The sequence below is a fragment of the Salvelinus namaycush genome, chromosome 28 (assembly GCF_016432855.1).
Source record: "Salvelinus namaycush isolate Seneca chromosome 28, SaNama_1.0, whole genome shotgun sequence".
NCBI classification, from domain to species: domain Eukaryota; kingdom Metazoa; phylum Chordata; class Actinopteri; order Salmoniformes; family Salmonidae; genus Salvelinus; species Salvelinus namaycush.
In genome coordinates, this window is record NC_052334.1 from 17,927,180 (window position 1) to 17,941,423 (window position 14,244).

General features: G+C 42.1%; 1 protein-coding gene across 1 annotated transcript; it reads left to right on the top strand.

The window, feature by feature from the left end:
* The first annotated feature begins 11,478 nt into the window (after positions 1-11,478).
* Positions 11,479-12,524, top strand: LOC120023127 (interleukin-17A-like). The gene is made up of 3 exons (XM_038967108.1): positions 11,479-11,532; positions 11,881-12,056; positions 12,293-12,524. Exons 1-3 carry the CDS (start codon positions 11,482-11,484, stop codon positions 12,522-12,524), a joined length of 459 nt encoding a protein of 152 aa, XP_038823036.1. The 5' UTR covers positions 11,479-11,481.
* The last annotated feature ends 1,720 nt before the right edge of the window (positions 12,525-14,244 follow it).

The following is a 14,244-nucleotide window of genomic DNA, read 5'->3' on the forward strand; positions in this document are numbered from 1 at the left end:
AACTTCTTCCATTTTCTAATAATTGCGCCAAATGTTGTTGCCTTCTCACCAAGCTGCTTGCCTATTGTCCTGTAGCCCATCCCAGCCTTGTGCAGGTCTACAATTTTATCCCTGATGTCATTACACAGCTCTCTGGTCTTGGCCATTGTGGAGAGGTTGGAGTCTGTTTGATTGAGTGTGTGGACAGGTGTCTTTTATACAGGTAACGAGTTCAAACAGGTGCAGTTAATACAGGTAATGAGTGGAAAACAGGAGGGCTTCTTAAAGAAAAACTAACAGGTCTGTGAGAGCCGGAATTCTTACTGGTTGGTAGGTGATCAAATACTTATGTCATGTAATAAAATGCAAATTAATTACTTAAAAATCATACAATGTGATTTTCTGGATTTTTCTTTTAGATTCCGTCTCTCACAGTTGAAGTATACCTATGATAAAAATGACAGACCTCTACATGCATTGTAAGTAGGAAAACCTGCAAAATCGGCAGTGTATCAAATACTTGTTCTCCCCACTGTACATATGAGATGAGTAATGCCAGATATGTAACATTATTAAGTGAATGAGATATCGTAGAATAGTATACACATGAGATGAATAATCCCAGATATGTAAACATTAAGTGACTAAGATATTGTAGAATAGTATAGAATACAGTTCAGTATATACATATATGAGTAATGCCAGATATGTAAACATTATTAAAGTGACTAGTGTTCCATTCCTTAAAGTGCCCAGTGATTTCTAGTCTATGCCTAGAAATCACTTATGTAGGGCTCAACAAAGTGTTTGCCAAATAATTTTATACTGACATTAGCCAACCAGCCAGCTGTGGCAAGATGTATGGTTATGGGCCAGAGTTTGTCATGAATAGCTCTGATAGGTATGAAGATATCTATGTCACAGCAACAGTATGTCAGTTTAAACAGCTATTGTCAAGCCATTTGAGTCAGACTTTTTAGAGATCAGATCAACTTTATTATCCCACCAGGGGGAAAATTTATTTGGTCATATGCTTCAAATGATGATGTATGTCTGTCTGCAATTTGATATCAAAATATTTTTGGGGACTCAATGTTCACTGTCCTGGGAAAATAGCAAAGTTAAAATCGTATCACAGTAATAATACAACTATGCAATCATAGACACCGTACGAATCCTCGCTCTTGATACTCCCACGCGTCAACACTCAGAACATAATAAAACCAGCCCCTGACCTGGATTGTCATGCCGATCACTATGTAACCAAACACAGAGATTCAGAAGGACCGCACCGTGAGTTTCCATCCTTACATTTCACATTGCTTTGTCATGGTTTTGCACTCCCGGATCGTGTTCAACATGATATCGAGACAATGTAGTTATTATTTTCGTATCAATTGGCATTTACGAAACGGTAAGGGTAGATTCCCAACTATTCATAATAGATAATATCTAGATGCGTTTTGGATGATTCATTTCACTGTACAGAGCTGAACCCTAACACAGTGTGTCCCAAATAGTGGGCCTGGACATGACTAGTTCCCCTTTGGTCACAACAAACGACTGAGTTCAGGCCAGACACATTGGTTTGATTCAGTTACAAGAAAAATCCAAAAGCTTTAGGCAAGTAATTTACAGCCCTTTCTGAAGTAAAAGTTCATATTCTCATAGTTGCAAAACTGTAACTGGTTTGATATTCAGTCCGCGATACATAAAGTAATGGAAATCGAGAGATCTTGGAGTGACAGTTCAGGTACTCCAGAAAGGCTTGCCTGTGTTTCATGTGGCTCAGACCTTCTAGGACTTTCTACTTGTTATGTCAACACAGTGCGACAATCTATGACACCACCGTCAGAGGAAATATGGACGTCAGGCCCAGGGTTAAGCTACATGGGGGTTTCTAAACATCCAGGAATCTCTGAAGTTGCTTCTTCTTCCTCCACTAAACCTACCAGTGTGGGCTAAGTAATATCTAGGAACCACAGGGGAACACTTCACCTGACCCCAAATACAATTGTAAAACATATTTTTGAACTATTGCATTTTATATCAATTATATGGATTTAAAACCTGTTTATCTGTGGCTTACACTGGTCAATCAAGAGCTGAGAACAAGTCACAAATATCTCTTTACTTTCCTGACTTCTCTAAGTGGATAGCAGCTGTCTTACAGGCTCCTGACCAAATCCGCTATTTTGTGTTTTCATTAAGCTGATCTTAACGTTTTTTGTACACAATGTCTCTGCCATAATTTCCTATGACCGAAAACAGCTTCTGGACATCAGACAGCGATCACTAACCTCAATTTGGATGAGAATTTCTACTTCAACGAGTTGGCAGCTCTGGATGTTCTGCTTACTCCAGACCAGGCCCTAATGCCCGGGACTTAAAAGAGGAAGTAGCGGCAAAAAAGAAGAGGCAGGCAAAATGGCATCCTGCCGAGACTACGTCATCAAACAAATAGGCGCCATTAACCTCCGTTCTGTTGGCAAATGTGCAGTTACTGGAAAACAAACTGGATGAGCGTTGTTCAAGAATATCATATCAAAGGGACCTGAAAAACTGTAATATCAAAACCGGGAGGACTAGTAAAATAGAATCGAAAAAAGCATGAACACTGGTTGACTTGGAACATACACCACGAACTGGCACAGAGAGACAGGAAACACAGGGATATATACACCAGGGATAACAAGCTACACCAGGGATAACAAGCGACACCTGGAGGGGGTGGAGACAATAACAAGGACAGGTGAAACTGATCAGGGTGTGACAGGGGTTGTACGAGATCTTCAGTTTCTTGGCAATTTCTCGCATGGAATAGCCTTCATTTCTCAGAACAAGAATAGACTGACGAGTAAGAAAGTTCTTTGTTTCTGGCATTTTGAGCCTGTAATCGAACCCACAAATGCTAATGGTCCAGATACTGGACTAGTCTAAAGAAGGCCAGTTTTATTGCTTCTTTAATCAGAACAACAGTTTTCAGCTGTGCTAAAATAATTGCAAAAAGGTTTTCTAATGATCAATTAGCCTTATAAAATGATAAACTTGGATTAGCTAAAACAATGTGCCATCGGAACACAGGCGTGATGGCTTCTGATAATGGGCCTCTGTAGATATTCCATAAAAAATCTGCTGTTTCCAGGTACAATAGTCATTTACAACATTAACACTGTCTACACTATATTTCTGATCAAGTTGATGTTATTTTAATGGACAAATCATTTGCTTTTCTTTCGAAAACCAGATAATTTCTAAGTGACCCCATACTTTTGAACGGTAGTGTAGTCTCACTGGTTTCTCTATGCATCGTCAAGACCAAATGGCAGACTGGGAAAAGACAAAGGGAGGAGGGGTGTGTCTCTTTGTTAACAACAGCAGGTGCACAATCTCTAATGTTAAGGAAGTCTCAAGTTTTTGATCGCCTGAGTTAGAATAGCTCATGATAAGCTGTAGACCATACTATTTACTTAGAGTTTTCATCTATATTTTTCGTAGCTGTCTATTTACCGCCACAAACCGGTGCTAGCGCTAAGACCACACTCAACTAGCTGTATATGGCCATAAGCAAACAAGACTATACGCATACAGATGCAGTGTTTCTTGTGATTTTAATGCAGGGAAACTGAAATCAGTTTTGCCTCATTTTTACCAGCATGTCACCAGTGCAACTGGAGGCGAAAAAACTCTAGATCACCTTTACTCCACACGCAGAAACGCATGCAAGGCCTCTAACTCTATCCTCCTGCTTCCTGCTTACAAGCAAAAACTCAAAAAGGAAGTTCATCGGATGTGGTCCGATGAAGCGAATACTAAGCTACAGAACTGTTTCACCAGCACAGACTGGACTATGTTCTGGGATTCATCCAATAACATTGAGGAGTTTACCACATCAGTCACCGGCTTCATTAATAAGTGCATCAACAATGTCATCACCACAGTGACCGTACGTACCCCAACCAGAAGCCATGGATTACAAAAATCTAATAAAAGTACATTTTATTGGTCACATACACATATTTAGCAGATGTTATTGTGGGTATAGCAAAATGCTTGTGTTCCTAGCTCCAAAAGTGCAGTAGTATCTAACAATTCACAACAATACACACAAATCTAAAAGTAAAAGAATGAAATTCAGAAATATATAAATATTAGGACGAGCAATGTCTGAGTGGCATTGACTGAAATACAGTAGAGTACAGTATACACATATGAAATGAGTAAACAGTATGTTAAAATTAATTGTTTTCTATTTAAAGTGCCCAGTGATTCCATGTCTATTTACATAGGGCAGTAGCCTCTAAGGTGCAGGGTTGAGTAATCGGGTGGTAGCCGGCTAGTGATGGCTATTTAACAGTCTGATAGACTTGACATAGAAGCTGTTTTTCAGACTCTCGGTCCCAGCTTTGATAGACCAGTACGGACCTCACCTTCTGGATGATACCGGGGTGAACAGGCCCTGGCTCGGGTGGTTGATGCCCTTGATAATACTTTTGGACTTCCTGTGACATCGGGTGCTGTAGATTTCCTGGAGGGCAGGCACTGTGCCCCTGGTGATGCGTTGGGCGCTGCAGTTGCTGTACCAGGTGCTGATACAGCCCGATAGGATGCTCTCAGTTGTACATCTGTAAAAGTTTGTGAGGGTCTTAGGGGCCAAGCCAAATTTCTTCAGCCTCCTGAGGTTGAAGAGGTGCTGTTGCGCCTTCTTCACCATACTGTCTGTGTGGGTGGACCATTTCAGATTGTCAGTGATGTGTACGCCGAGGAACTTGAAGCTTTTCACCTTCTCCACTGCGGTCCCGTCTATGTGAATAGGGGAGTGCTCTATCTGTTGTCTCCTGAAGTCCATGATCAGCTCCTTCGTTTTGTTGACATTGATGGAGAGGTTGTTTTCCTGGCACCACTCCTCCAGGGCCCTCACTTCCTGCCTGTAGGCTGTCTTGTCATTGTTGATAATCAGGCCTACTACTGTTGTGTCATCTGCAACCTTGATGATTGAGTTGGAGGTGTGCATGGCCATGCAGTCAAGGGTGAACAGGGAGTACAGGAGGGGGCTGAGCATGCACCGTTGTGGGGCCCCTGTGTTGAGGGTCAGCATAGTGGAGGTGTTGTTTCCTACATTCAAGTTCAGACCCAGGGCCCGAGCTTAAGGATGAGCTTGGAGGGTACAGTACTATTGTGTTGAAGGCTGAGCTATAGTCAATGAACAGCATCCTTACATAGGTATTCCGCTTGCCCAGATGGGATAGGGCAGTGAGCATCCTCACTGAGCTAAAGACTACAGCTGCCGCTTTCAAAGAGCGGGATGCTAATCCGGACGCTTATAAGAAATGCTGCTACAACCTCTGATGAACCATCAAACAGGCAAATCAGTACTAAGATCCAATCCTACCACCCCGGCTTTGACGATCAACGGGTGTGTCAGGGCTTGCAAACTATCATGGATTACAAAAGGGAAACCCAGCTGCGAGCTACGCAGTGACACGAGCCTACTGTACCAGACAAGCTAACTGCCTTCTATGCTTGCTTCGAGGCAAGCAACACTGAACCATGCATGAGAGAATCAGCTGTTCCGGACTACTGTGTGATTTCGCTCGATATGAGTAAGACCTTTACACAGGTTAACATTCGCAAGGCCGGGGGGCCCGACGGAATACCAGGACGCATACTCAGAGCATTCGCTGACCAACTAGCAAGTGTCTTCACTGACATTTTCAACCTATCCCTGGCCCTGTTTGTAATACCTACATGTTTCAAGCAGACCACCATAGTCCCTGTGCCCAAGAAGCCAAGGAAACTTGACTAAATGACTAACGCCCCGTAGCACTCACATCAAATAGCCATTGAAATGCTTTGAAAGGCTGGTCATGGCTCACATCAACACCATCATCCCAGACACCCTAGATCCACTCTAATTCGCATACCACCCCTACAGATCCACAGATGAGGCTATCTCTATTGCACTCCGCACTCCAAATAAAAAGTTTATTTTATTTGTTGTGTTTTGTTGTCTCATGGGTAGCAGATAAATAAGCCGCATTTTATTTATCGACATGCACACATCCTCTCTCCAGACAAAATGGGGTCACAGAAGTGCTGATACGCTTCCAAGCCGTACAGGCCCTGAGCAACACGCAAGACTCTAACCAGTCACTGCAGCAGACTCAGAATGACACCTCGACACCTTCTGACAGAGACCTCAACAGGGGACGCTAGGAACCACATCACACAGGGTGACAAGGTGGCATCACAGGAAGAGGCAGGATCAGCAGGAAAGGCACAGGAAGTTGGTGAAGTCCATAAAGGAAAGTACTGTATAGTAGAGTACCTGTAAGAGCTCTCTCTCCATCTCTCGCTCTCGCTCTCGTTCTTTTATGTGGGTGATGGTAGATGTAGCCTGTTCTAAAATAGGACAGTGGCTGGATGCAGTCAGCCTCTCACTCATCTGTGTGATGTCGTGCAGTGGTTGAGTGGTAGAGAGCACATGGGGAAACCATATCATTGGAGGCATCTATCTAGAACAGAGTTTCGTCTAGATGGAGAGATAGATAGCAAAGCTGTTTTGTAGTTCATAGCCTAGCGTGTAAGGGAATGACTAGACAACAACCGGGTAGGAGGAGGAGGTAGGAGTATCACACAACCGTTGCTTCTCTGATATGATCTTTTCAACCTATGTGGTTGATCACTGAGATAAGAGGATAGATGCATGCAACTGTCTACAGGAACGACCATCCATAGTACTATCCATAGTACTATAACCGCTGTGTGTGCAGGTTTACGTTCCAGCCCAGCAATAGTACACGATTTACCTTAACAAGATCTTGATGATGAGTTCACTAGTTGAATCAGGTGTGTTTTTTGCTGAGATGGGCCCGGTTCCCCAAAAGCATTTTAAGGCTAAGTTCATAGTTAGAAACTTCATAAGAGCATCATTTAATCTCCCAAAACCATTGCTATTAATATTTCACTTGAAAACGCTCTAAATTTACTGCCTGCCTCAGACCACTCATAGAACAGTGCATCGTTAGATGCTTTTTTGCCCTCCCGTGTCACTTTATACATAGAAGATCTCTGCTAATCATAGAATCACATGGTTTATCCAGCTCTCTGTGACAGCTGATAACTTCAGAACAAAATGTACTATAAATACAGTTGCCAATGTCTTTGCAATTGATACAAACAAGCATGAATGAAGTGAAAACCGAGATGACTGCGTTAAAATATAAATATAGTAGGCTATAGGCCTATTTCAGTCCTATCGAAATACATTTCATGTTCAATCAATTGAGTTCTATTTCCCTACTTGTAGGCTACTGTCTGTAATTTGTCTCAATATATTTAATGATGTGTAATGTGTCGCCTAATGGTCACTTAGTACATTTTATTAGGTACGCATTAGAATAAGCGCCCTCAATATTTGCAGCTGTAGGTGGTAATAGGAACTGATCCATAATCAATATTGTGAAATAATGCTAATGTTAAGGTAACATTTAAATTGAGAACTTTCTTTCGATCTGACTTTCTTTCGATCCTATCAGTTTCGAGACATGCTGCAATGATGCACTTAGCAACTGTCATCTCTGTGTGGTGCTTTGGGAAACGCATGTTACATCTTCGGCCATTGTAGGAAAGATGCATTGTTAAAACACTCCTAAACCTAAATTCCACCGCTATCGTGAAACTGGGCCCTGAGCTGTAACTAAACCATGCACAAACTGTAGGTCCCCAGGACCAGCAATCAAGAACGATGCACTAGGAGAAGCAAACAGAGCCACACAAGAGATAATATAATCTAGTCATCCCTTCTAAGAATCACTGCTCCTCTAATTTACGCGATGCATACAAAGCCCTCCCTCCCCCACCCTCCCTTCGGCAAATCCAACCACGACGCCATCTTGATCCTACCGTCTTATATGCAGAAACTCAAACAGGATGTACCAGTGACAAGAACCATTCAACGCTGGTCTGAGCAACAGGAATCCACGCTTCATGATTGTTTTGATCATGCGGACTGGGATATGTTCCGGTCAGCCTCAGAGAACAACATCGATCTATACGCTGACTCGGTGAGTGAGTTTATAAAAAAGTGCAAGGCAATCAAACAAGCAAAATGCCAGTACAGGGACAAAGTGGAGTCGCAATTCAACGGCTCAGACACGAGACGTATGTGACAGGGTCTACAGGAAATCACGGACTACAAAAATAAAACCAGCCACGTCACGGACACCGACGTCACGCTTCCAGACAAACTAAACACCTTTGAGGATAATACAGTGCCACCGTCGCGGCCCGCTAACGTGGACTGGCTACAGTGCCACCGTCGCACGCCTCCCCCCCACCCCCCCCTTTCTCCGTGGCCGATGTGAGTAAAACATTTAAACGTGTAAACCCTCGCAAGGCTGCTGGCCCAGACGACATCCCCAGCCGCGTCCTCAGAGCATGCGCACATGTGTTTACGGACATATTCAATCACTCCTTATCCCAATGTGCTGTCCATACATGCTTCCAGATGGTCACCATTGTTCCTGTACACAAGAAGGCAAAGATAACTGAACTAAATGACTACCGTCCTGTAGCACTCACCTCTGTCATCATGAAGTGCTTTGAGAGACTAGCCATTAATAAAAGGGGAATAAGCAGACAATTAAAGCTCTTACAATATCCAATGATTACATTTCTCTAAAACAGGTTAGATGTGCACCACCAAGTCAGAACAGTTGGCAAAATTAAGAGGGGTAAATAAACCAAATTATTAGAGGCACATGGGCTACTAACATCTTACTACACAACATACACTTAGTATTACTTTCTTAGCTACAGTATACATATCTCCCTGGCATATTACATAATTTATGCAGTAGCTTACAATACATTTTTAGACTCACCTTGTTGTGCTGTGCTCACTTGAACAGGAAGGTGGCGCGACGGTCCTTCATGGGAAAATTTTGTCATCAAAGTCTGGCATTATCTGGATTTATGTGCTTTCAAAACAACTGGGAACTTGGAGAACAACAAAGTCGAATCTTGATGACGTCATTGGTCATAGCTCTAGAAAGGGGACGGATTTACAAGTCCGAGTTGGATGACCGTTCAAAATGTATTTTCCCAGTCGGAGCTCGTTTATTTTCCAACTTCCCAGTTGTCTTGAACTCACTGAAGTCAAGTTTTCGCAGTTCCGAGTTAACAGTCGTTTTGAGCGTGGCACAAATCATGCCTCATTGACAGCATGGCCATGTCTATGTTGTTGTTTATAATTTTAAATTTGGTAAAGAGCCCCTTAATCCCAGATTTGGGACCACACAGCCACTGTCACTGATTCCTTCCAAACCACTCGTTGTTGAATTTGTGATTTCCACCTTGCTGTGTAATGTTTACGTCCAATGGCTGATGAGCACCAACACATTTTTTCTATAATTTCTCTTCATTATTTCTCTTCATATGACAAGGATTAAAAAGGATTTGCCAGTAGATTGTCGACTTGATTCATGATGATGACTGTTAGGTAAGATTTTGAAAGTATGACGTTGACATGTCAGTCCAATCAAAGCTACTGTCGATATAACGTGATTTGATGTCATTTTATCTGTGGCCAATGACCTTGAGCCTTCTTGGATGGGCACTTCTAATGTAACTCTATGGCAGCACCCAAGGGCTACAATTTTTGATGTCTACGCTTACACGGAACCCAAACCGACTGCGCACGGGCGCCATCGTGCATACATTTAGTTTGTCCCCCTACACCAAACGCGATCTCGACACGCAGGTTAAAATATCAAAACAAACTCTGAACCAATTACATTAATTTGGGAACAGGTCAAAAAGCATGAAACATTTATGGAAATTTAGCTAGTTAGCTTGCACTTGCTAGCTAATTTGTCCTATTTAGCTAGCTTGCTGTTGCTAGCTAATTTGTCCTGGGATATAAACATTGAGTTGTTATTTTACCTGAAATACACAAGGTCCTCTACTCCGACAATTAATCCACACATAAAACGGTCAACCGAATCGTTTCTAGTCATCTTTCCTCCTTCCAGGCTTTTTCATCTTTGAACTTATATGGTGATTGGCATCTAAACGTTCATAGTATTACTACACCGACCGGCATCACAGTTCGTCTTTCAATCACCCACGTGGGTATAACCAATGAGGAGATGGCACGTGGGTACCTGCTTCTATAAACCAATGAGGAGATGGGAGAGACAGGACTTGCAGTGCGATCTGCGTCAGAAATAGAAAGGAGTTCTATTTTAGCCCTTGGCAAACTGTCACGTTCTGACCTTAGTTCCTTTTTTATGTCTTTGTGTTAGGTTGGTCAGGGCGTGAGTTGGGGTGGGTAGTCTATGTTCTTTTTTCTATGTTGTTATATTTCTGTGTTTGGCCTGGTATGGTTCTCAATCAGAGGCAGCTGTCGATCGTTGTCTCTGATTGAGAATCATACTTAGGTAGCCTGTTTTCCCCATTTTGGTGGTGGGTGTTTATTTTCTGTGTAGTGTCTGTTCACGTTGCAGAACTGTTTCGTTTTCTCCTCGTTGTTATTTTGTGTAGTGTTCAGTTTTCAATTAAATTATGACGAACACTTACCACGCTGCATTTTGGTCCTCTTCTCCTTCACCAGACGAGAATCGTTACACAAACGCAGACGCTCGTTGACGCGCGCGAGCAGTGTGGGTGCAATAATTGAATAACATAGATTTCTACATTTATTTTGCAATGCTCGCGCACGCGACGCGAGCGGTGTGGTCAGCCTATTAGTCTTGGCAGTGATGTGGTGTCCCCATGAGTGACAGAGCACTGAGCTAATCACGGCGCAACGCTCCGTATTTTCTGCTGTCTTGCCCCACCACCACATAAAGCACTGAGCTAGGCTGAAACACCTGTATTTTGGAGATGCCTTACTCAAGAAAACAAAAAAGAGACCACGTTTGTATGCGGCTTTATTAACTCAATTAAATATATATATTCGGCAACAAAAAAAAAGATATATATTTTTTTTTACATTGTTTTCAAACTTATATGTGACATGTATTAATGCCAAAATAACATGCAAAACAGGCAAGCCCCCTTCCCACAAATTGTATTTTATTTTTATTGTATTTATTTTTTGCTAAATACTATGTGGGGCTCAAAACAGGACGCCCGGTCGCCACTGGTTACAGAGAAGCATTTTTTATAAACTTTTTAAACACAGATCATATAAACGCGCCATTTTCACATATGTAGACACTGGTATGGTGCTGGAGATAATGAATATGAGGTTGAAAAGTAGCGGAAATGACCTTTAACACCCTTTTCTATGGTGTTTCCACACCCAAAGACGTCGGTAGTAGATTAGATAAGGCCAACTAACTTAGATCTGCAGAATCTCCCGTTGTTTCCAATGGTCTACCACCGATATGCAGGTCAAAGATAATATCTAATTTTTATCACTTTTCTAATCAATAGTACTTGCAGTTCTTCCACTCAAGACAATAATATAAATACACCACTCCGGGAGACAGAAGGATGTGGAAGACATCAGAGATGGAGCTCAAAAACAATGCGTTGAAATACCTGGTGAGTAAAATAGACAGCATGTACGAGAAAGCAACTACTAAGGTTTTTTGTTATACTGAACATCATATGTAACAATTGATTAATTTGCCATACTTTTGTTGCCATATACTTCTGACGTGCTGGTTGATTTAAAAAAAAATGTTTGCCTCATGTATTCATTAGAGTTACAGTGCAGCATCACATCCGATTTGGACAAATATATTCATTTAATTGATGAAAATGCAAGTAGAATAGTTTCTGTCCCATGGTTTTTGATTATCCGGTCTGTTTCTGCTTAAGTTTCAGCACTATTAATTTGTTACATAACTTGTAATATTTAGTTGTATTTCCATCTCTTCCCATCCTCAGGTTGTGTGTTGTGTGTCTATGCTGCTGGGCCTGACTATGGCCAAAGGGAAGGTGGGGGAGAAGAAGAGGTGTGAGGACACACTGACCATTCCTTCAGACTACTACAAGACTCCTTCAGAGGAATCAGAGGGAAACGGGAACATCAACACACGCTCCCTGTCCCCCTGGACCTGGAAGTAAGTTTACAGCAACACATACACTAAAGTATTTGATACTGTTCTTAAAGGGATAGTTTTCAGAAATGCTGACCTCGGGAGGAGTTATGCGACCGCCTTAAAATGTTAATTTCAAGATCTAAGGAAAGCCTGTGAAAACTATCCCTTAAAACAGTATTTAGTAAGTTTTACTGTTTAAATATTTGTTGTTGATTTATTGCTTAAGTGGTTTTCCTCTCTTTCTGTTCCATCTCCAGACCCATTACAGTGGAGAACCGTATTCCTCCGACCATTTGGGAAGCCAAGTGCAGCTCTATGTACTGTGTCTACCCCACCAACAGCAGCCAGGCCGCGGGCTACCGGCAGAACTCTGTACCTATCTACCAGCAGGTCCTGGTGCTCCATATCTCAGCCACTAGGAAGTGCTACATCGTCTCCTTCCTGTCCGTGGCCGTGGGGTGCACCTGTGCCTGGGCAAGAACCTCTTGATGTAGTCTGCAGAACAGTATATCTATGGTCTTTGTTCTTTGTTTGGCTATTAATTTAATTCAATCAAAATGTTATTTAATGTATTTTAATTTAAAGCTTCCAAGGAAGTCCAATATTTGTTGATCCCACAAAGCCAGAAGAATTGACTGTGAATAATTGAGTAGAATTCAAGAAAAATATCACCATTAAAATGTTATGTATTTATAAATGTTTTCCACTTGAGCAATAAAAGCATTTAAAAACCCCACTTGTCTTACACTTTTTGAACCATATATATGTTTATAATATACTATAATAGTATTGTATTGTGGAATCTACATGGAAAATACACTGGATTTTATTCACGTCTCCATCGCAACCAAAAATCTATGTTGCTTTGAGGGTGGAATTTCAACCACATGATTACAGTATGTCATCATTGTAACCAGTGCTGTGTGTAAGTTTATTATGCAAACTATTTGGAATTTCGAACACATTAATGTTTCTTATAATAACCAGAAGTAACGCAATCAGTCTTTCCTCAACTCTTGGCCAAAAGAGACTGGCATGCATAGTATTAATATTAGCCCTCATATTACAATGAAGAGCAACAAGTGCCGCTCTGTACTGGGACAGCTGCAGCTTTACTAGGTCCTTCTTTGTAGCATTTGACCATATACCTGGACAATAATCAAGATAAGATAAAACTAGAGCCTGCAGGACTTTCTTTGTGGAGTGTGGTGTCAAAAAAGCAGAGCATCTCTTTATTACGGACAGACCTCTCTCCATCTTTACAACCATTGAATCTATATGTTTTGACTATGACAGTTTAGAATCTAAGGTAACACCAAGTAATTTAGTCTCCTGAACTCGTTCAATAACCACACCAGATTCAGCTGAGGTCTAAAACTTAGGGAATGATTTGTACCAAATACAATGCTCTTGATGTTCAGGACCAGTTTATTACTGGCCACCCATTCCAAAACAGACAACTCTTTATAAAGGGTTTCAGTTACTTCATTAGCTGTGGTTGCTGATATGGTTGAATGAATCATCAGCATACATGGACACACATGCTTTGTTTAATGCCGGTGGTAGGTCATTGGTAAAAAATAAAAAAGAGTAGAGGGCCTAGAGAGCTGCCCTGCGGTACACCACACTTTACATGTTTGACATTAACGAAGCTTCCATTAAAGAAAATCATCTGAGTTCTATCAGATAGATAGCTCTGAATCCATGATATGGCAGAGGTTGAAAAGCCATAAAACATACGTTCTCTCAAGAACTATCAGGTTTGAAGGTAAGACCCCAGGTGCAGATGGTGTCGAAGTAACAAAAGTTTATTAAATCGAACACAGGCAGGCAAAGGTACAGGACGGCAGGCAGGCTCAGGGCAGGCAGAAAGGTAAAAACTGGGAAAATAGGAACTATAGACAAGACAGGAGCAAGGGAAAAGCAGGAGACAAAGGGCCGTGAGACGTGGATTTAACTCTGGACACATGAAAGGTAGGATTTATACGAAGGGTCTGGGGCAACAGAGACGAACAGCAGAGGGGCTAATGATTTTGGAGATGGGAAACGGGCCGATAAACCGGGGGGAGAGTTTGCGGGATTCCACCCGGAGGGGTAGATCCCGGGTGGACAGCCATACCCGCTGCCCGAGATGATACCAGGGAGCCGGGGACTGGTGGCGATCCGCTTGTCATCGAAACCTGGATGTGGTCTTGAGGGGGGCTGACCG

What these genes read in the sequence shown, in the direction of transcription:
- LOC120023127 (XM_038967108.1), top strand. Translation starts at nt 11,482, where the DNA reads ATGTGGAAGACATCAGAGATGGAGCTCAAAAACAATGCGTTGAAATAC. An exon ending in ACAATGCGTTGAAATACCTG is followed by an intron (nt 11,533 to 11,880) that starts GTGAGTAAAATA and finishes TCCCATCCTCAG; the next exon opens with GTTGTGTGTTGTGTGTCTAT. An exon ending in CTGTCCCCCTGGACCTGGAA is followed by an intron (nt 12,057 to 12,292) that starts GTAAGTTTACAG and finishes TTCCATCTCCAG; the next exon opens with ACCCATTACAGTGGAGAACC.